The 21,041-nt window shown below is 42.8% G+C and overlaps 2 protein-coding genes across 2 annotated transcripts in view; one reads left to right on the top strand and one right to left on the bottom strand.

The window, feature by feature from the left end:
- col28a1a (collagen, type XXVIII, alpha 1a) overlaps window positions 1–14,959 on the top strand; it is a 28,862-nt gene extending 13,903 nt beyond the window's left edge. The window contains exons 16-38 of the mRNA XM_071368200.1: window positions 547–615; window positions 790–858; window positions 1,117–1,185; window positions 1,337–1,405; window positions 1,543–1,611; window positions 1,740–1,811; window positions 2,032–2,100; window positions 2,791–2,862; window positions 6,280–6,348; window positions 6,596–6,664; window positions 6,786–6,854; window positions 7,108–7,176; window positions 7,347–7,415; window positions 7,676–7,744; window positions 8,895–8,963; window positions 9,150–9,230; window positions 9,321–9,356; window positions 9,457–9,493; window positions 9,801–10,027; window positions 10,245–10,572; window positions 11,959–12,101; window positions 12,600–12,876; window positions 14,130–14,959. Coding sequence (XP_071224301.1) covers window positions 547–615; window positions 790–858; window positions 1,117–1,185; window positions 1,337–1,405; window positions 1,543–1,611; window positions 1,740–1,811; window positions 2,032–2,100; window positions 2,791–2,862; window positions 6,280–6,348; window positions 6,596–6,664; window positions 6,786–6,854; window positions 7,108–7,176; window positions 7,347–7,415; window positions 7,676–7,744; window positions 8,895–8,963; window positions 9,150–9,230; window positions 9,321–9,356; window positions 9,457–9,493; window positions 9,801–10,027; window positions 10,245–10,572; window positions 11,959–12,101; window positions 12,600–12,876; window positions 14,130–14,302 — 2,343 coding nt within the window. The 3' untranslated portion in view covers window positions 14,303–14,959. The remainder of the gene's footprint in view (window positions 1–546; window positions 616–789; window positions 859–1,116; window positions 1,186–1,336; window positions 1,406–1,542; window positions 1,612–1,739; window positions 1,812–2,031; window positions 2,101–2,790; window positions 2,863–6,279; window positions 6,349–6,595; window positions 6,665–6,785; window positions 6,855–7,107; window positions 7,177–7,346; window positions 7,416–7,675; window positions 7,745–8,894; window positions 8,964–9,149; window positions 9,231–9,320; window positions 9,357–9,456; window positions 9,494–9,800; window positions 10,028–10,244; window positions 10,573–11,958; window positions 12,102–12,599; window positions 12,877–14,129) is intronic.
- A 523-nt stretch (window positions 14,960–15,482) lies between these two features.
- Window positions 15,483–20,583, bottom strand: LOC139554333 (glycoprotein-N-acetylgalactosamine 3-beta-galactosyltransferase 1-like). Its single transcript, XM_071367088.1, has 3 exons — window positions 20,412–20,583; window positions 16,160–16,824; window positions 15,483–15,659 (listed from the first exon to the last, which is right to left on the bottom strand). The coding sequence occupies exons 1-3, from the start codon at window positions 20,581–20,583 to the stop codon at window positions 15,483–15,485; spliced, it is 1,014 nt and encodes a 337-aa protein (XP_071223189.1).
- Between the last annotated feature and the right edge of the window lie 458 nt (window positions 20,584–21,041).

The raw sequence follows: 21,041 nt of genomic DNA, 5'->3' as shown, positions 1-21,041 counted from the left end.
TCTTTTCAGTTCACTGCAGCTAGCGACTGGAACGAGCTGCAATAAACACTCAAACTGGACAGTTTTATCTCAATTTCTTCATTCAAAGACTCAATCATGGACACTCTAACTGACTGTTATGGCTGCTTTGTGTGATGTATTGTTGTCTCTACCTTCTTGCCCTTTATGCTGTTGTCTGTGCCCAATAATGTTTGTACTATGTTTTGTGTTGCTACCATGTTGTGTTCCTACCATGCTGTGTTGTCATGTGTTGCTGCCTTGCTATGTTGTTGTCTTAGGTCTCTCTTTATGTAGTGTTGTGTTGTCTCTCTTGTTGTGATGTGTTTTGTCCTTTTGGAGGCCTTTTGCCTTTTGGTAGGCCGTCATTGTAAATAAGAATTTGTTCTTAACTGACTTGCCTAGTTAAATAAAAATAAAAATAAAATTGTAGAATTACCCTGCAGTGTGCCAGGATATCCACTAGGTTGAGACATATTGTTAATAATTGAGCTTTGCTCTTTGCTGATGGATTTAAGTCATTTTTATCCTCTTTATTATGTCTACTAGGGTCCAATTGGTCCTCCAGGGGTTCAGGGAACACAAGGGTTCCCAGGAGAGGGTCTACCAGGGCCTAAGGTGAGACACCGTCACTAGCTGTTCATACCACTGAATAGTCTAGCTTGGATATGTTCTGTATGTGTAGGCTATAGTGTGCTGTACGTGAGATATGACATGTAGGAATCACATATCTTTATTTATTCAGTAAAGTGTGTACCTAGCTAATGGCTCAGGGTGTATTATGTGTTTCAGGGTGACAGGGGTTACGAGGGTCCTAAGGGCACCCGCGGCACCCCGGGTTCAGGGTTCAAAGGTGACAAGGTATGTTGGCCCTGAACCTAAACCATCAAAATTGTCTCTCTGATGCCAAGAGGGGGGCCTTTTAAATGTTAATTCCCAGGGGCCGAGACTTGGTAAGTCCGGCCATGCACTGCAGAAGCACTGTGTTCTGATATTATGACAGGGTCCCTGATGAAGTTGCTATCATAAAAGGGGCCCAGAAGCAAAAAAAACATTTGGGAACCCCTGCACTAAGGGACTACCGCTTATCCCCTGAACCCTTTAACCTCTGACCTCCAGGGAAACACAGGAGCTCCAGGTTTACCAGGATTGGTGGGTTTTCCAGGTGCAGGGATCCAAGGAGAAAAGGCAGGCCTATTATATTATTCCGTTGTTTCCACTGTTCTACTGTTTCCACTGTGTTCCACTATTTCAATTTGAATCCAACTGACATTCTGGTTTTTTTTATCACTCAATTATAACTAAACTGACTAATCTCTGTCCCTCTCTCTCCTTGCAGGGAGACAGTGGTCCATCTGGGTCTTCCGGCCCTCGGGGGCCACCAGGGCTGGGAATAGTCGGCCCAAAGGTGGGTGGAACTAAATATGGTGGTGGGTGACATGGTACATTGCCCCCTTACTCAAATCCAGACCATGAGGTCCGTAGTACTGCTGGTTTTCATTCTTCACATCTAATCAGGGACTGATCCAGTTGTCTTCTCCACAGGGTGACCAGGGCTTCCCAGGAGAGCACGGACCACAGGGAGAGAGAGGAGTCGGGGAGCCAGGGTCAAAGGTGAGTTGATGGCAAAGGTCCCCAATGAAATATACAACACCGGATATTATATACATTCACTGTATGTACAGCTGAGATGAGCAGGTGTTGAATGTGGAGGTGAGTGTCTGGTCTTTGGTCGTCTCCAGGGTGAACCAGGACCTGACGGATCTTCTGGGATACCTGGTATACCCGGAGAAGATGGAGCGGTCGGACCTAAGGTAACTAAGGGGTCAAAGGAGGCCAAAGTTCATTGGGCCCCATTGTATATTTAAAGTGTAAAGTCAGGAATGATTTGCTCTAAAGTTTTAAGTAATCTTTATTTGTCCAACTGCTATAAAATGCACACGCAAACGCACAGAGCACAGACATTTGAAATAGTTCATTTGCTAACTTGTTCATTGTCTGCATTTTTATATTCTCCTTGATGTCTTGAAACAGGGTGAGATTGGTTTGCCAGGACTGCGAGGGATAGAGGGTGAGCCTGGGAAAGGAATTCCTGGAGAAAAGGTAGTTCTTTTTTTGAAGGTTTTGGATCTAGAATGTTTACCCAGACAACCACCCATAGTCCTATAGAAACCTTTGGTACTGTAGTGCTGGCATACCTACATACACCTACGTTAAACACAGGATTACCTGCGTCCAGTATAGGAGTCTGACCGATTATTAAACTCCACCTTAAGCAATACAGGAGAGCACTTCCTGAATGGTCAACCTTCAAAGTACAGGATGGACAAATAATGCACTGGGCCTTACACAATTGAGTTGAGTAAGTTTACCGGTCAAAGGGAGGGTGTGACAACAGAGAAATCTGCATCATTACCGCAATATTAAACATGCCGTATAGATCAGGCTGGATGAATAAACATTTACTGAACATTTTCACAAAGTCTTTATCCAATACAACTAGACTCCCTGACCGGTGCTTCACCTTTGAAAAGCAATTCCAAGCAATATTATACATCAAAATATAAGATATGAATGGCACCTGCATTGGAAACGGAAGTGCAAACACAGTATTGCTGCATTCCAGAGAATCCTGACAGTGTCAGCATCCCAAATAGTACCCTATTCCCTATATAGTGCACTACTTTAGACCATAGCTCTATGGTATGCACATCATAGGTTGGTACATACTTTCTCTGTCTTTGTATCAACATAAAATTTTTTGAATGATTTCACTTGTGTGTTTATCTACAGGGTGATCGAGGTGACCGGGGGGTGAGGGGACTACCAGGATCGCCAGGGCCCGTGGGACCTGCAGGAGCCAAGGTATGTTAAAGCCACACTTCTTAGTTTGTGCATACCCTTAAAAAGTGGTCCCCTGCACTCTCATCGAACAAGGTGTAATTTCGAAATTTGGTTGCCCATCAGCAATCAGTCAATTAGCCCATGTCAGCTAACATGTTTTAGATTGGTAAGTTAGTCTAGTGGCCAGATATCTAAACTTGTAGTATACATGGTCAAATTACCCCCATTGATCATCAGTTATCATATTAAAAACTGCAAACATTTGTCTCCACCCTATGGCAAAAATGTGTAGAATTGCAGGAAATTAGCTGTAAAACTGCACATTTTCTTTCCTCCCCATGGCAAAATGTGTCGAATTGACGCAAACTTGCTTTAAAATGGCAACATTTTCTCTACGTCCCATGGCAAAATGTGATTTTTTTGTGGACACCACCCCCATCATCCCTGCTGTAGTTAGATGTTAAGGAATGTCAGGGTTCAAGTTACATGAATGGAATGCTGCTTGGAATTCTTCAACTTCATGTTCAGTCTGGGTGGTATTCTGACTTGAGATCTTCACGCATTTTTAAGCAAGTCTCCCATTGACATCAAGGAAGTCTGAGTTGTACCTATCTCAACACTCAATCAGGCCCTCTATGCAAACGTTTGCCTAAACTCCAAATATGTGCTCTGTTTCCTCAATGGTTCCCAGAAGCATTGACAAGAAGCCAGCAACCATTGTATTCCATCACTACAAATTTAAAGTCTGGTCTCATAGACTAGACGTAACATAGTAAAGTAAATCCGGGGACACTCAAATTAGTATGATATGTTATGTTTGGTATGGTTACAGAAGGCAGAAGGTTACTTAAAGCAAAAACGAAAGGAGGATGGTTGGTCGTAGTGGATTGGTCAGTGCATAATGAGAACATCTAGCAACCCAAAGGTTGCGTGTTCGAATCTCATTTTAGCTAATTAGCAACTTTTCAACTACTTACTACTTTGTAGCTACTTTGCAGCTACTTACGTAACCCTTCCCCTAACCCTAGCCTTAACCCTTTTAACTAACCCTAACCATAACCCTTTAGCCTAACTCCTAACCTTAACCCTAACCCCTAACTCCTCACCTAGCTAATGTTAGCCAGCTAGCTAACGTTATCGTTAGCCACCTAGCCACCCAGCTAACGTTAACCACAACAAATTGGAATTTGTAACATATCACAGGAATTGTAAGTCGGAACATATCATACTAAATGGATGATGGACATCCCCAAATTAATACATACCATACGAAACGTAACATATCGTACTATACCGAACAAAAATATAAATAAAGTGTTGGTCCCATGTTTGATGAGCTGAAATGAAAGTTTTCAGAAATGTTCCATATGCACAAAAAGCTTATTTCTCTCAAATTTTGTGCACAATGTTAGTCTTTGCTAGGTAAAGCCCCGCCTTATCTCAGCTCACTGGTCACCATAGCAACACCCACCCGTAGCACACGCTCCAGCAGGTACATTGCACTGGTCATCCCCAAAGCCAACACTTCCTTTGGCCGCCTTTCCTTCCAGTTCTCTGCTGCCAATGACTGGAACGAATTGCAAAAATCTCTGAAGCTGGAGTCTTATATCTCCCTCTAACTTTAAGCATCAGTTGTCTGAGCAGCTTACCAATCACTGTACCTGTACATAGCCAATCTGTAAATAGCACCCGACTACCTCATCCCCATAATTTTACTTACCCTCTTGCTCTTTTGCACCCCAGTATCTCTACTTGCACATCATCATCTGCACATCTATCACTCCAGTATTAATGCTAAATTGTAATTATTTTTGCCTCTACTGCCTATTTATTGACTACCTCCCTACTCTTCTACATTTGCACACACTGTACATAGATTTTTCTATTTTTATTTTATTTTGTGTTATTGACTGTACGTTTGTTTATGTGTAACTCTGTGTTGTTGTTTTTGTCGTACTGCTTTACTTTATCTTGGCCAGGTCGCAACTTGTTCTCAACTGGCCTACCTGGTTAAATAAAGGTGAAATAAAAAAATTACATTGCTGTTGTGATCAGTTCTCCTTTGCCAAGATAATCCATCCACCTGACAGGTGTGGCATATCAAGAAGCTGATTAAAAGGCATGATCATTACACAGTTGCACCTTGTGCTGGGGACAATAAAATGACACTAAAATGTGCAGTTTTGTCACACAACACAATGCCACAGATGTCTCAAGTTTTTAGTGAGCGTGCAATTAGCATGCAGGAATGTCCACCAGTACTATTGCCAGAGAATTGAATGTTCATTTCTCTACCATAAGCCACTTCCAACGTCGTTTTAGAGAATTTGACAGTACGTCCAACCGGCCTCACAAACGCAAAACACGTTTGTAACCACGCCAGCCCAGGACCTCCAAATCTGACTTCTTCACATGTGGGATTGCCTGAGACCAGCCACCCAGACAGCTGATGAAACTGAGGAGCATTTCTGTCCGTAATAAAGCCCTTTTGTGGGGAAAAACTGATTCTGATTGTCTGGGCCTCGCTCCACATTGGGTGCACCCCTGCCCAGTCATGTGAAATCCATAGATTAGGGCCTAATTTATTTATTTAAATTGACTGATTTCCTTATATGAACTCTAAGTCAGTAAAATCGTTGAAATTGTTGCATGTTGCGTTTATATTTTTGTTCAGTATATCTGGGGTGTCTCGGATTTATGTACAAAATAATATGAAATACTCTCAGACCAGGTTGCATTTAAGTGTCATCAATTCGCATCAAGTCACTTCAATACAATGCAGTTTGTTTTACTATCAGTGTTTGCCTTCATGGCATAATTCTCAGATTTCAAAGCACACAGGTGGCAGGTATCCTAGTGTTTAGAGCGTTGGCCTAGTAACCGAAAGGTTGCAAGATCGAATCCCCGAGCTGACAAGGTAAAAATCTGCCGTTCTGCCCCTGAACAAGGCAGTTAACCCACTGTTCCTAGGCCGTTATTGAAAATATGAATTTGTTCTTAACTGACTTGCCTAGTTAAATAAAGATTTTTTTTAAATAAGTATTGCTTATGTTACTTTACAAACTATTTGAGTTACTACTTTATTGGAGCTGGTGTATGATATTGTTTGATTAAGGATAAAGAAGACAGATTAACAATATGCTTTATAACGACACCAGTAAGCTCTCCCACCCATAACTGTATTTTACATCTCTTTAGGCTTGTTTACCCTATGAGAGGTATTTTTTAACAATATTTTTTATAATGCAATATCAGTAAACTCCCATTAGACTCCTTTACAGTAGATTTGGCTCATAATATGAGATGTGACTTTTGACTGCTGGTTCAACATATCAGCGGAACAGGTTGCGTGTGTTTGCTGTAGTTACCTGGCTATTGTTTGTTTGTCATCCGTGAGGTTCATGGTGTCATGTATCTCACGTCTGTTCTTCTGTTCAGGGAGAGCCTGGCAGTTTTGGAATGATGGGTCTACCAGGTCCTCCTGGCAGGGGCCTACCTGGGTCAAAGGTAAGTGGTAAACACATATAAACACACACACACACAGCATAGTGTCTTAAAAATATCAGCTCTTGACCTGTGTTGGAAACCCTGGTCCCCTGTGCGCCATAAGCCCGGGAAACTAAAGCCTAGCCATTAACTCTAGGAACTAATTCAAGTCTTCAGGTCTCAGATAAAGTGACTACTGAGTAACACACCCATGCATTTAATGGCTCTGTCATACACAGCACTAAAACCGTATGGTCCACATTGACAGGGCGAACTTGGACCAGTGGGGCAGTCTGGGCCTGTAGGAGACCCTGGAGTGGGCATCGCTGGGCCGAAGGTAACCTCAACGGACAGCTAGAACATAGCTTAGCTTTATTACATTATTCCCAAGGTTTTGGCAGCAAGCTAGTACTACAATGACACATATTTTTCTGTGTGTGTGTTTCTCTCCCATTCAGGGTGAGAGGGGGAACCCTGGACCTGTTGGACCACCAGGGTTGAAGGGAGACGGCTACACAGGACCTCAGGTGGGACTATTGATGTTGCTAGTTATTTAAAAACCCTAGTCTAGTTCGCCAGCCCTGTATCTCTGTATCTGAAGTTACTTGCAGATGTGTGGGAAATATATATATATATAATATAAAAACTGCACACTCCGTTTGCCAGTATCTCTTGTTTATTAAGTTACATAGCATCCTCATAGCCTTCATAAGGGATTTAGTATGCATTGAAAATGAAATCCCAACACATGAACCCGGTCTTGTTCTTATTGATAAACAGGGCCTCCCAGGGTTGCCAGGGCAACCAGGAGAGTTGGGACCTGAAGGGAAAGGATTTCCTGGCCCTAAGGTAAGCGCTGAACTTACCTTATACACACAATGTTAACTCTAATCCTTCACACAATGAATCACAGTTTTACATGCATGGTTTTACACACTCTCTCTCTCTCTCTCATGAGTGTATATACTGCACTGTATGTGTACAATGAAACATTAATTCATATTATGTTTGTGTTTCAGGGTGACAGAGGTTCTTCAGGACTTCCAGGGCCCACAGGACCTCCTGGCATTGGTCTGCTGGGACTTAAGGTTAGTGATGACTGGAAACACAGGATTAGTTCAGAAACAGCCTGCATCCTGTTACTCCTACCCCCTATCCCCTATCGCGTAGCACCTACCCCCTTGCCCCTACCCTTTACCCCCTAGCCTAGATCCTTCATCTGCTGTAGATCTTCTTGTAGACACCTTTTGTCAACATCTCTTGTTTCTTTTCAATGCCAGTGTCCTTTATAAAAGGTTTCTTTTTGAAAATTGTAATGTGGAACTGAACTAATGTTTGTGTTTTGCAGGGTTCTGTGGGTCAGCCAGGTCCACCTGGTCTGTCAGGAATCCCAGGAGAGGGCATCCAGGGGCCCAAGGTAGGGCCTCATTATCACACTGGACTGGCCTGAGATAATGATCATAATGATGATAATGGTGTGATATTTATATAATGACACAAGGCGAATCCCAGATGCAGACACAGGAGGCAGATGGTTGGAGTCTTACAATGTTTATTAATCCAAAGGAGTAGGCAAGAGAATGGTCGTGGACAGGCAAAAGGTCAAAACCAGATCAGAGTCCAGAAGGAGTGGCAGACAGGCTCATGGTCTAGGCAGGCAGAAAGGTCAGGCAGGCGGGTACAGAATCAAGAAACAGTCAAGGGTCAGAACTGGGAGGACTAGAAAAAGGAGAAGAGCAAAAAGCAGGAGAACAGGAAAAACGCTGGTTGACTTGGAAAACATACAAGATGAACTGGCACAGGGATAAATATACTGGGGAAAATAAGAGACACCTGGAGGGGGTGGAGACAATCACAATGACAGGTGAAACAGATCAGGGCGTGACGATTTATTGGATACTTATGTCATAGTGACAATATATCAACTGCAATTCTAATTAAATGCCAATGTAATTATAGTGCAGTATGTCATTCATGGACCCAGAAACAAAAGACTGTGCTATGTTCAAGTGGGGAAGTACAGGTAATAGGGCATTGAGCCACCACGTGCCACCAGAACAGCTTCAATGCACCTTGGCATAGATTCTATACGTGTCTGGAACTCTATTGGAGGGATGCAACACCATTCTTCCACAAGAAATTCCATTTTGTTGATGGTGGTGAAAAAACGCTCTCTGAGGCGCAGCTTCAGTCTCCCATAACCATTCAATTGGGTTGAGATCTGGTGACTGACACACACCCTTTAACCCCCCTATGCTTCTTCTAGCCATGGTAGCCAAGACAATGGGCAACTGTACGTATTTATACATGACCCTAAGCATGATTGGATGTTTTAATTGCTTAATTAACTCAGGAACCACACCTGTGTGGAAGCACTTGCTTTCAATATACTTTTACTCAAGTGTTTATTTTATTTTGGCAGCTACCTGTATGTTCAGAGGGAAATTGGTTTTGGTACTATCAATCTGACGTGGTACAATATTCTGTGTGCTGCTGTATACAGTATTGTGAGCTGATTTAACATTAGCAATGATTAATCATTAGTCTTGTCTTTTTTCGACATTCAGGGAGAGCCTGGGTTCGAGGGGCCAATGGGCCCCCGGGGGCCTCCAGGGGACGACTTTCCAGGAGAAAAGGTACAAACTTAACCAATGCTTTTGATCCTTGCAGGAATTGAACCAGCAGCTTGAGCCACACAGGACTGTAACTGCCAAACACACAGACTGGTTCAATTCCAACATGGACACACAACCATTTGCTGTTCAATATAAATGTTCTTGTTGATGTTCTTAACAATACTGTTGTCATATTACTGTACACAGGGAGACAGGGGGATTCTTGGAGACCGTGGGAAGAAAGGAGACAAGGGAGAATTTGGAGAGCCAGGATCTATAGGACCCATGGTATGATAATCTTCTGGTCCCATGGTTATAAAATAACGTATGTCATGGTTAATTTATATGTTGATCGCTAACCTGTGTTCAAACTTGCAGGGCAAATCCGGTGAGAAGGGAGATCCTGGCTTGACAGTGAGTAGAGCACAAAATCCATACTGTTTCATAATGGCACCTTTGTTATGTCTCTCAACCATATTTTAATATCTTAAATGTTTTCCTCTTCCACCCACAGAGAGAGGAAGTCATCAAAATTATCAGGGAAAGTTGTGGTGAGTTAAAACAGCTCATTGACTATACATATCTACAGAACATAAACACCATTGTTAAAGTGTTAGCCAACATTTATTCTTTCTAAGGAACTGTGCACAGAGCTCCCTGGAAAACAGTGGCAATTGTTACTATTGCTGGACAATTCTTTGCTAAATAGATAAACATGAATAAATCAAATGTGCTTCTGTTTGCTCTTTGGGTTCTAGGCCAGGTTACTGTAAAACACTTTGTGACAACTGCGGATGTAAAAATGACTTTTTAAATACATTTGATTGATATAGACTGTCTCTATGTTTATGTTCTCAGGCTGTGGTGTGAAGTGCAGAGAGAGTCCTCTGGAGCTGGTGTTTGTGATTGACAGCTCAGAGAGCGTTGGACCGGAGAACTTCGAGGTGGTCAAGGACTTTGTGAACACCCTGATTGACCGTGTGTCTGTGAACCGCGAGGCCAGCAGGATCGGTGTGGTCCTCTACAGTCATGTGGACATAGTGGTGGTCAGTCTGACGCAGCAGTCCAGCCAGAACGACGTCAAGGTCAGTAGTATTGAAGCAGATGAGTACCTGTCACAGACTGGGTTCGAATCCCGGGTCTCCTGCACGTCACAACTGTATTAGCCCTCTGAGCTAAAGCCTAGACATTCTTGAAGCAGATCTGTGTTTATTCTGCTGTATCCTTTTTCTGTCTGATGTAATTACACTCACTCTTTCATCCCCTGGTGTGTCTATCATCTGTCTGTGTAATTTCTCTCAGGCTGCGGTGAGGAAGATGCCGTACCTGGGCGAGGGCACCTTTACGGGTAGTGCCATTGGGAGAGCCAACCAGCTGTTCCAGGCCTCGCGGCCCGGTGTTCGTAAAGTTGCCGTGGTACTAACCGACGGGCAGGCAGACCGGCGTGACGCAGTGCAGCCCGAGGACGCCGCCAGGGAGGCCCACACCGCCGGCATTGAGATGTTTGTCATCGGCGTGGTGAATAAGAAAGACCCGCTGTACGCAGAGTTCCAATCTGAGATGATCGCTATCGCCTCGGACCCAGACGAGGAACACATGTACCTGATCGACGACTTCATGATGCTGCCCAGTATGTGGTTCTAGATGAAGTTGTAGACTCTAGATGAAGTTGTAGACGAAGTTGTAGACTCTAGATGAAGTTGTAGACTCTAGATGAAGTTGTAGACAAAGTTGTAGACTCTAGATGAAGTTGTAGACTCTAGATGAAGTTGTAGACTCTAGATGAGGTGCAAGACTCTAGATGAGGTGCAAGACTCTGCCTAGTATATGGTTCTAGTTTGGTTTTATTTACATCCACAGTCATAGCAGTCAATACGAAATTAAATCCATGTAAATGGCATCGGCCTATCTAAATACATATGCTTAAATTGATAAAAGAACAGACAACACATCTATTCTAACAAATCTACTGAAGAGCCCCATTAAGGGGTTTGTGAAGGAGATATCTTGATTTCTGTAGATCGGCACAGAACAGTGCCAAAATTGCTTTATAACAATAACGTGATAATGCATTAACTTTTATATATAAATAGAATATTTAAAATTGAAGTATTTGAGTATAAACAAACAGTGTGAAAATGCATTGCACAAAACGCTGTCACTATAGTTGCAGTATTGTAAAGTCTTTAAGTGTTATAGATAATGTTTCATCACATCCCAACTATGCTCACTGCATGGCCTGTTTAAAAATGACATTTGGGAAAATGTCACCCTTAATCGTGATGCCTGCCATCACTGCCATAAGATACTTTAAAGAACGGCTGCCTTTAAAAAGCAACACATCCATTTGAAAACGTCCTGTTTCAATGATATAAGTCAGAAACAGTTATTCTAGTGTCAAAATTGATTACTAAGTCAAAATAGGATAATTTGGATCATAAAGTCAGTCTCGTCTAAAATGGAGCATAGACAGTGAGACAGACCTGCCCAGCAGCTCTGACTTTGTTTACATAAGACAACATGTCACACATTTAACTTGAGAAATACGGCACCAAACACCTTAGTTAGATGTAAAATTGTGCAAGTAAAACATCCTCGGCAAAAATTTCCAAATTAGATTTCTTGAGTTACTGTATCTTAGCTTCATTCTGCGGATTTTGAGGAGGGCTTCCCCGTATACAGTGTTTTATGGGGGACAAACATCACTAACCAAATGCAGAATCAGTCAGAAAATACACCTCCAAGACTGAAATCAAATTTTTCTAATGAGCAACAGAAAAACACACGTGCCAATCGACGTGTTCAGTCGCTCTTTAAAGTTTAAACCAAGGGTTATATACATGACCGAGTAGTGGAGTTCCCGTACACTATCTAGAGAAACAGGCCAGTAACATTCTGACTGGTGATGATTGATGTTCTATGTTTTGAAACTCCCTGGAGGACTATATAATCCTTTAATAGCTTGAAATGAACTTGAGGTAGATTACAGTCTTTTAAACTGTCTGTCTTGGCACAGCCCTGGAGAGTACGCTGCTCAGCCAGATCTGTGAGCACAACGATGGAACCCTCTTCATCCCCAACGCCATACCCACCCTTGAGGTTTACAGAGAAGTCCCAGACAGGGGGGGCATACCCGACTTTGAGAACGATTACAGAAGAGTAAGAGAAAACACTTTCAGGACTTACGGGATGAAGGAAAAAGGAAACCGCACACTTTCAAAAGCTCTGACGAAGGCCGTGAGGCCGATACGTAAGCTTATTAAATATCAGTGATACTATCAAGAGCAGTGTGCGGTTTCCTTTTTACTTCATCTGTTCAACTGTTGCCATGCACCTGCAAAAAAGATTGCTCAGATGTGCGAGTGCCTTTTGAATTTTGTAGGACTTACACGATGAACTTACTAAGACACTTAAGACGAACAAATGGCCAAAACCACATGAAAGTAGACATTTCACATTATCATACCAATACACAAATTACACTCAAATTAACGAACTACACTCTAACAAACTACACTCTAACAAACTACACAGGGCTGTAAATAGCTGCGTAAGACTCTAACATCCAGTCTGTTACCATGACTGCTGCAGTGATCACTATGTCTGGAATGCGTAGTCATTTGATATTTCTTCCTTTCTATATTTCTCCCTCTCCAGCCTGGACCACCAATATTTGAGACTGAGAGCCCTCCCTCCTCATGGGCCCCAGAATCCCCCAGCTTCAACGAGAATGAAATCGACACAGGCAAGACATCGGTCTTCGAGGTACCCCTGAACAAGCTCCCAGATGTCATGACAGCAGCATCAGGGGGCCAAGGGGGGAGGCAGCAACCCCCTGTTATCTCTATGGTGGGACCCCAGACGCCCCAGACACCCACCAACTGGCAGTACATCCCCAAGACCACCCAGCCTCTGCCAGACATCTTTGTACCAGGTGAGTCTCTTTTTTTTAATGACCATTTGAGAAATTACATTATGTAGGATACATCTCAACTGTACAAACAATTGATTGGGAAACATTTCCTCATTTACTCCTTTGAAATGTTTTGTCTATGGTATTTATTTATCCTTTATTTAACTAGGAAAGTCAGTTAAGAACAAATTCTTATTTACAATGACGGCCTAGGAACAGTGCCTTGTTCAGGGGCAGAACGACAGATTTTTACCTTGTCAGCTCGGGGATCTGGTCTAGCAACCTTTGGGTTACTAGTCCAACGCTCTAACCACTAGGCTACCTGCCTAGTCCAACGCTCTAACCACTAGGCTACCTGCCTAGTCCAACGCTCTAACCCCTAAGCTACCTGCCTAGTCCAACGCTCTAACAACTAGGCTACCTGCCTAGTCCAGCGCTCTAACCACTAGGCTACCTGCCTAGTCCAACGCTCTAACCACTAGGCTACCTGCTGTTACCTGGTAGACCCAGATCTGTTTACTTGTTCAGGGTATGTCATAATGTTACAAAACCAGTTATCACATCTTCAACAAACAGACGTATTAACCCGTTTGTCTCTCTATGTGTGTTGAAGTATAAAGTCCTATAAGCATTTATAAAACAAGTGTAATGCTTTATAACTTGTTATTAGGATGAAGAAGCCTTTATAAAGTCTTACAAATACTGAAGAGAAGAGACGAGAATCATTAGATCATTTGTTTTGGTACTGTCCACATGTAGTTTTTTTTGGTCGCAGCTTCAGGAATTGCTGCTGGGTGATTTAAAAAGGTCATAGTCAATCGATCAATAATATAATACTCTTAGAAAAAATAATTATCTTTCATTTAGAATCAGAACTTTTCTGAAACATCACAGTCCAGTTAAAATATATGACAAACAGAAATCATAACCGGATGGTGTTCAGAGATAGATGGGAGGGTTGAGTGGAGCTGAAGGATGGGACTAAAAACAAACAAAAGATAACTATTGTAACATATACTGTATCCATCAAATCTATTTAGTATGTATAATCTGGAAGGAGAAGCTTAAGAGTTGTTGTCCATTAGTTTACTCCAGTTAGGGGAGGGATGGTAAGGTTAGGGGAAAATAGAAAGGAAAAAATATATGTATGGGCGATTGGAAATGATGCAGACGATTACATTGATGGAAGCTACAATCTATCGGCAATATTAAAGATCTACCCCCTAAAAATAAATAAATAAAAAAGTATTTCAAAAACCTCTTGTCTGTTCCAGTGGTGGGGTGCAGACAGCCGTTGGACCCTGGGCCGTGTCGTCAGTATGTGGTCAAGTGGTACTACGACCCGGAAGCCAACTCCTGCGCCCAGTTCTGGTACGGAGGTTGCCAGGGTAACGGAAACCAGTTTGAGTCGGAGGCCGGGTGCAGGAGCGTTTGCGTCCGCACGTAACAGACAGTTGTGCTTTGTTTAAAGAGAGAAGGGCCGTGTGCAAATTCCCCAATGATAATGTCAGAGGGATGCACTGAGGACATGGGCTCCTATCTATCTATGGCTGCGTCCCAATTCTCCTGAGGATGGGGAGTGTGTAAGTGCATACTTCGCAGAAGGGTGGAGAATCGGGACATAGGCTTTCTATTACTTACAGTTCGACCAAAGCTCAGGCGAACGACAGCACTGCTACACTGATGCTCCCGAGATGACCTGTATACTGTCTCTTTATTTCTGTTATGTTCTTTATGTAGTCTGTGAACCACCCCCTGTACTGTACAAATGTTCAACCTGTTTACATTTTGTATATTTTCACACACTATTGTTTTTACCCATTGTGTTGCTTCAAATAATTGTCCAATAAAAAGACACCTTAATAACTTCCAAACCATAAACCCTGTGATCTGAACAGATTCTCACAGGTCAGGATTCTCATGACATAAAATGACATATCTACTGTATGTGTGTGCTGTATTTAGTCCAGTTCTCTCAGTTTCAGAGACCTCCAGAAATCTGTAGAAGACATAAAGTAGATACTTCTATTTTCATATTAACAAACTACCATGTTAACCTTTGTTTTACTGTAAGTTGTAAAATGAACACTTGACTGTAAAATATATTTTTGTTTAATATTGTACAACAAAAGCAAAGAAGGAAATGTGAAGCTCACACAACAGAATAAACATGTTTGTTTTAATAAATATATAATAAAACATGGAGTGCTTAAATCATAAGCACTTTCAGCTACAATAAGTATCATATGTACTTTTGAATGACAAACAGGGGAAATGATTGACACTTGTCATCAGTATTACAAACCTACAGTCTGGAAGATTCCCTGCTTCTCAAATCAAATTTGATTAATGATATACAATAAATAGATGCCTTATGAGCTTAGTACAACTGACCCTTTCACAACAACTCTAGAACTTCATTTTTAATATAGTTGTCATTTGAGTCTTTGTAAACAAACCATGTATAGTTTCAAAATGTGTTTAAAACTACCGTGTCGATGAATTTGAGAGCGGTTACATTTCCCCAGTCTCATTTCCCAGCATACCAAACAAAGTGGCAGGGTCAGCTGTTGTTTCAGTAATACATACTTTCTTCAGCGCAGTAGTCTGTCTGTGCTATCTCTGTGTTAGGCAGAGACAGGTGTGGTGGTGTTACTCTCACTTTCAGTTTCTGCAGAATCAGGGTTGTACCTGTACTGGTATCCATAGGGCCGTAGATTATAGGTGAGATATTCCAGCATGTACATCTGTACATTGTAGATGTAGTGAAATGATACGGTGTGATCTGAACAACATTCTGGGCCCTGGGAGAAAGAAAGGCTGTATTAAGCCTGGTGGATATTCCTGCAGTCAGCATGCCAATTACACGCTCCATCAAAACTTGAGGCATCTGTGGCATTGTGTTGTGTAACTGCACATTTTAGAGTTCACTTTTATAGTCCCTAGCACAAGGTGCAACTGTGTAATGATCATGCTATTTAATAATCTTCTTGATATGCCACACCTGTCAAGTGGATGGTTTATCTTGGCAAATGAGAAATGCTCACTAACGTACGCCAAGGTTTGTGCAAGGCTACTTATTTATAATAAGTACAAAGCCATGAGTAAATCTATGAGTAAAGATTTACTTTAGCTAGTCAGTCATAACACTGTGAATGCCAAACCCTAAGCACCTATGACAACTCTCCTATAATACACATGATTGAGAGAGCATCACAACCACACAGAGAGTTGAGAATAGAATAGAATGGTATGAGTGTACTTGATGTAAGTGAACAGTTGATTAGGGGTAGGGTATGCTTACCTCTCTGGGTTTGTAGTAGTCGTACAAAAGAAACCAAGGCCGTTTTCTGGGTGGCTTTTTGATCAGGTACTTGTCTGGTGGGTAGGGATGAAACGTCTGCCTTCCCTTCACATCTCTGGAGTCTCCCGGCTCCACACCCATTGTCTCCATACACTTCCCCAGAGCCATGTCTTCTATGATGGAAAAGTGGGTACATTTCGCCATGTCGAATCCCTCGATGAACCTTCTGACGGCTTCTTTACTGAGGACATAGCCGGCTCCACCGCTCATGTAACCCTGCTGGACGAACGGGCGGAACCTTCGCCCAAAGTACACAGGCTTCTCCGGGTCCTGTTTGGACAAGGTGTAGTGGAGGTTTTCGATGACCACGAACGTGTCATCATCAGCTTTGAGGACCCAGTCGTAGTCATTGCGGTGATGTTGGTAGATGTACTGGAAGGCTCTGATGGTCTTCCAGTAGAGCTGGTCTCGTCCCTCGGTTACGTTGAGCCCCACTGTGGGGAATTCTGTCTCCACTGAACTCATGTAGAGGATTTTGTTGCATCGGCTGGCCCAGGTGGCCCGGATGTGTTTAGTTCTAGACTCCAGGTTCTTAGGCCCAGTCATGATCCAACATAGCAGACGCACTTTCTGGGACAAGTTGGCTGCAACACTCCTGTCCTCATCTGGAAGAGATAATTTAAAGATAATTAATGAAAATTGTGGTCATTTAGCACAGTGGTTCCCAAACTGAGAGGACGCCCCCTCCCCCACGAACTGAGTCCGGCTTTCAACTTACTTTTTAAAGTTGTAACAGTAGAATGCACAAGGTGCAATTTCGAAATTGAGTAGTTTTCCTCAGTATGTGGATTGTTTGGGTTCCGTTTCAATTTCAGTCAATTCAGGGAGTACAATTAAATTCCAACTCCAATTCCAATTATCTTCCAGTGCTTTTCAATTAGGACACTTTTTATTGGAATCGTTATTTCGTCTACTTTCGGAATTGACTGGAATTGAAATGGAATTGACCCAAACCCTGATATGTGTCCTCTATATGGGAATCAAACACCTAGTGTTCCCAGCACTGTGCTCTCTAACCCACTGGCCTCTTGGAACCACAATGCTTTCAGGAGTAATAGATGTTTTAAGATTCACTCACACACATCCAATACAACTCCAGGGTAACAAAAACACTACTTATACTTAGACGTAAGGCTGGATTGCACTTACACTGAGTGTACAAAACATTAAGAACACCTTCCTAATATTGAGTTGCACCCCCACAATGTAGCGTAGATTTCACATACAAACATTATACTGTACCCCCGAATTCAGAATCAAATATGCTTCCCAAAAATATCATGGTAGCTGTGGTAGAACGTTTATTTTGATTGGCGATTTTCTGCATTTATCAGAGTGCCATCAGGTAGCCTGGTTTCAAATCAAATCATACTGGTCACATGCGCCGAATACAACAGGTTACAATGAAATGCTTACTTACAAGCCTCTAACCAACAATGCAGTTTAAAAATAGACAATAACAATAGCGAGACTATATACAGGGGGTACCGGTACAGAGTCAATGTGCTGGGGCACCGGATAGTTGAGGTAATTGAGGTAATATGTACATGTAGGTAGAGTTATTAAAGTGACTATGCATAGATAATAACAGAGAGCAGCAGCAGTGTAAAAAGAGAGGGGGGGGGTCTTATGGCTTGGGGGTAGAAGCTGTTTAGAAGCCTCATGGACATAGACTTGGCGCTCCGGTACCGCTAGCCATGCGATAGTAGAGAGAACAGTCTATGACTAGGGTGGCTGGAGTCTTTGACCATTTTTAGGGCCTTCCTCTGACACCGCCTGGTATAGAGGTCCTGGCAGGAAGCTTGGCCCCAGTGATGTACTGGGCCATACACACTACCCTCTGTAGTGACGTGTGGTCGGATGCCGAGCAGTTGACATACCAGGCAGTGATGCAACCAGTCAGGATGCTCTCGATGGTGCAGCTGTAGAACCTTTTGAGGATCTGAGGACCCATGCCAAATCTTTTCAGTCTCCTGAGGGGGAATAGGTTTTGTCGTGCCCTCTTCACGACTGTCTTGGTGTGCTTGGACCATGTTAGTTTGTTGGTGATGTGGAGACCAAGGAACTTGAAGCTCTCAACCTGCTCCACTACAGCCCCGTTTATGAGAATGGGGGCATGCTCGGTCCTCCTTTTCCTGTAGTCCACAATCATCTCCTTTGTCTTGATCACATTGAGGGAGAGGTTGTTATCCTGGCACCACAAGGCCAGGTCTCTGACCTCCTCCCCATAGGCTGTCTCGTCGTTGTCGGTGATCAGGCCTACCACTGTTGTGTCATTGGCAAACGTAATGATGGTGTTGGAGTCGTGCCTGGCCATGCAGTCATGAGTGAACAGGGAGTACAGGAGGGGACTGAGCACGCACTCCTGAGGGGCCCCTATGTTGAGGATCAGCGTGGTGGATGTGTTGTTACCTACCCTTACCACCTGGGGGCGGCCCGTCAGGAAGTCCAGGATCCAGTTGCAGAGGGAGGTGTTTTGTCCCAGGGTCCTTACCTTAGTGATGAGCTTTGAGGGCACTATGGTGTTGAATGCTGATCTGTAGTCAAGGAATAGCATTCTCACATAGGTGTTCCTTTTGTCCAGGTGGGAAAAGGCAGTGTGGAGTGCAATAGAGATTGCATCATCTGTGGATCTGTTATGGCAGTATGCAAATTGGAGTGGGTCTAGGGTTTCTGGAGTAATGGTGTTGATGTGAGCCATGCCTTTCAAAGCACTTCATGGCTACAGACGTGAGCGCTACGGGTCAGTAGTAATTTAGGCAGATTACCTTAGTGTTCTTGGGCACAGGGACACTGGACGGTCTACTTAAAACATGTTGGTATTACAGACTCGGACAGGGAGAGGTTAAAAATGTCAGTGAAGACACTTGCCAGTTGGTCAGCGCATGCACGTGTCATCTGGTAGGCTCGTGTCACTGGGCAGCTCTCGGCTGCGCTTCCCTTTGTAGTCTGTAATGGTTGCAAGCCCTGTCACATCTGACGAGCTTCGGAGCCGGTGTAGTACGATTTGATCTTAGTCCTGTATTGACACTTTGCCTTTTTGATGGTTCGTCAGAGGACATAGCGGGATTTCTTATAAGCTTCTGGGTTAGAGTCCCGCTCCTTGAAAGCGGCAGCTCTAGCCTTTAGCTCAGTGCGGATGTTGCCTGTAATCCACGGCTTCTGGTTGGGGTTTGTACGTACAGTCTCTGTGGGGATGACGTCATCGATGCACTTATTGATGAAGCCAATGACTGATGTGGTGTACTCCTCAATGCCATAGGAAGAATCCGGGAACATATTCCAGTCGGTGCTAGCAAAACAGTCCTGTTGCTTAGCATCTGCTTCATCTGACCACTTTTTTATAGACCGAGTCACTTGTGCTTCCTGCTTTAATTTTAGCTTGTAAGCAGGAATCAGGAGGATAGAATTACGGTCAGATTTGCCAAATGGAGGGTGAGGGAGAGCTTTGTATGCATCTCTGTGTGTGGAGTAAAGGTGGTCTACAGTTTTTCACTCTGTTTGCACATTCAACATGCTGATAGAAATTTGGTAAAACAGATTTAAGTTTCCATGCATTAAAGTCCCCGGCCACTAAGAGCGCCACCTCTGGATGAGCATTTTCCTGTTTGCTTATGGTGGAATACAGCTCATTGAGTGTGGTCTTAGTGCCAGCATCGGTCTGTGGTGGTATGTAGACAGCTACTAAAAATACAGATGAAAACTCTCTAGGTAGATAGAGTATCTCATGATAAGCTGTAGACCACACTATCTCAGGTGAGCAAAACCTTGAGACTTCCTTAGATATCGTGCACCAGCTGTTTACATATATGCATAGGACCCCCGCTCCGTTTCTTACCAGATGCCGCTGTTCTATCCTGCCGATACAAGGTATAACCGGCCAGCTGTATGTTGATAATTTAGTCGTTCAGCCACGACTCCGTGAAGCATAAGATATTGCAGTTTTTATGTAACCGTATAAGGGATCATAGCTTTCACCTGAATTCACAAAGTCAGTTTGTCATTGAAAGAGCAGGTGTTCATAATGTTTTGTACACTCAGTGTACACCTCCATATTAAGAGGAAAGAGACCCAATAACCTAGTTGTTTCAATTAAATTCATTTTTTATAACTGAATGATATTACATTGCAATAAAAAATGAATTACAGCAATTTGTCATTTATTATCAATAATAAGTAATAAGTCAATTACCTGAGTGTATGTGTCTTGGAACCCCCCTGTCATATTGAACTCTACTGGAGTTACCCAGTGAGAAAACAGCTGGGTCTACAGTGCTCGGATCTGAGTAAACAATGTATAGGGTAGACAGAAATCCTATACACAGCCCAGACACAAAGAATACAGTTGAAAGATTGATCCTCATTCCCCTCCTTCAGACCAAACCCTGTGAGTGATACAAATATGAAGGAGAAGTGAGTTTGGGCAGATGAACAAAGACGTGTTACTTCAAACTTGTTAAAATAATATGCAAACATGCAAATATACTGTATACAACTAACATTAATTGTGCTATCACTTTCAAGATCAGCTTACAAGGGGGAAAAGTCTTTGAAAAAGAATGCGTTGTAATAATGGATCTCAACCAAAATCATTGTTGCTTTTAAAGTTACAAACACACGTTTGAATATTTTAATAATTATATTAGCTTACCTGTTCACACAAAAATGTATTGAAATATTGGTATTATTCTCCTCTGATAGTGGATAATGCAACAGTGTTGAAAAATGGAGCTGTCGGGAATAATGGATTTGCTCAAGGTGTGAAAAAAGTTGAACCCAAGCAGAAGGCGAACAACTTCTATATTTAATGATTAAATAGACA

Source organism: Salvelinus alpinus, chromosome 26, assembly GCF_045679555.1.
Source record: "Salvelinus alpinus chromosome 26, SLU_Salpinus.1, whole genome shotgun sequence".
Lineage (NCBI taxonomy): Eukaryota > Metazoa > Chordata > Actinopteri > Salmoniformes > Salmonidae > Salvelinus > Salvelinus alpinus.
The sequence above is the reverse complement of the archived record's forward strand: the minus strand, read 5'-3'. Positions and strand labels throughout refer to the sequence as shown.

Coding starts and splice junctions, on each gene's coding strand:
- LOC139554333 (XM_071367088.1), bottom strand. CDS start 20,583: ATGAGGATCAATCTTTCAACTGTATTCTTTGTGTCTGGGCTGTGTATA. Junction 16,825..20,411: donor TCCAAGACACATACACTCAG/GTAATTGACTTA, acceptor TATCTCTTCCAG/ATGAGGACAGGAGTGTTGCA. Junction 15,660..16,159: donor ACTACTACAAACCCAGAGAG/GTAAGCATACCC, acceptor TCTTTCTCCCAG/GGCCCAGAATGTTGTTCAGA.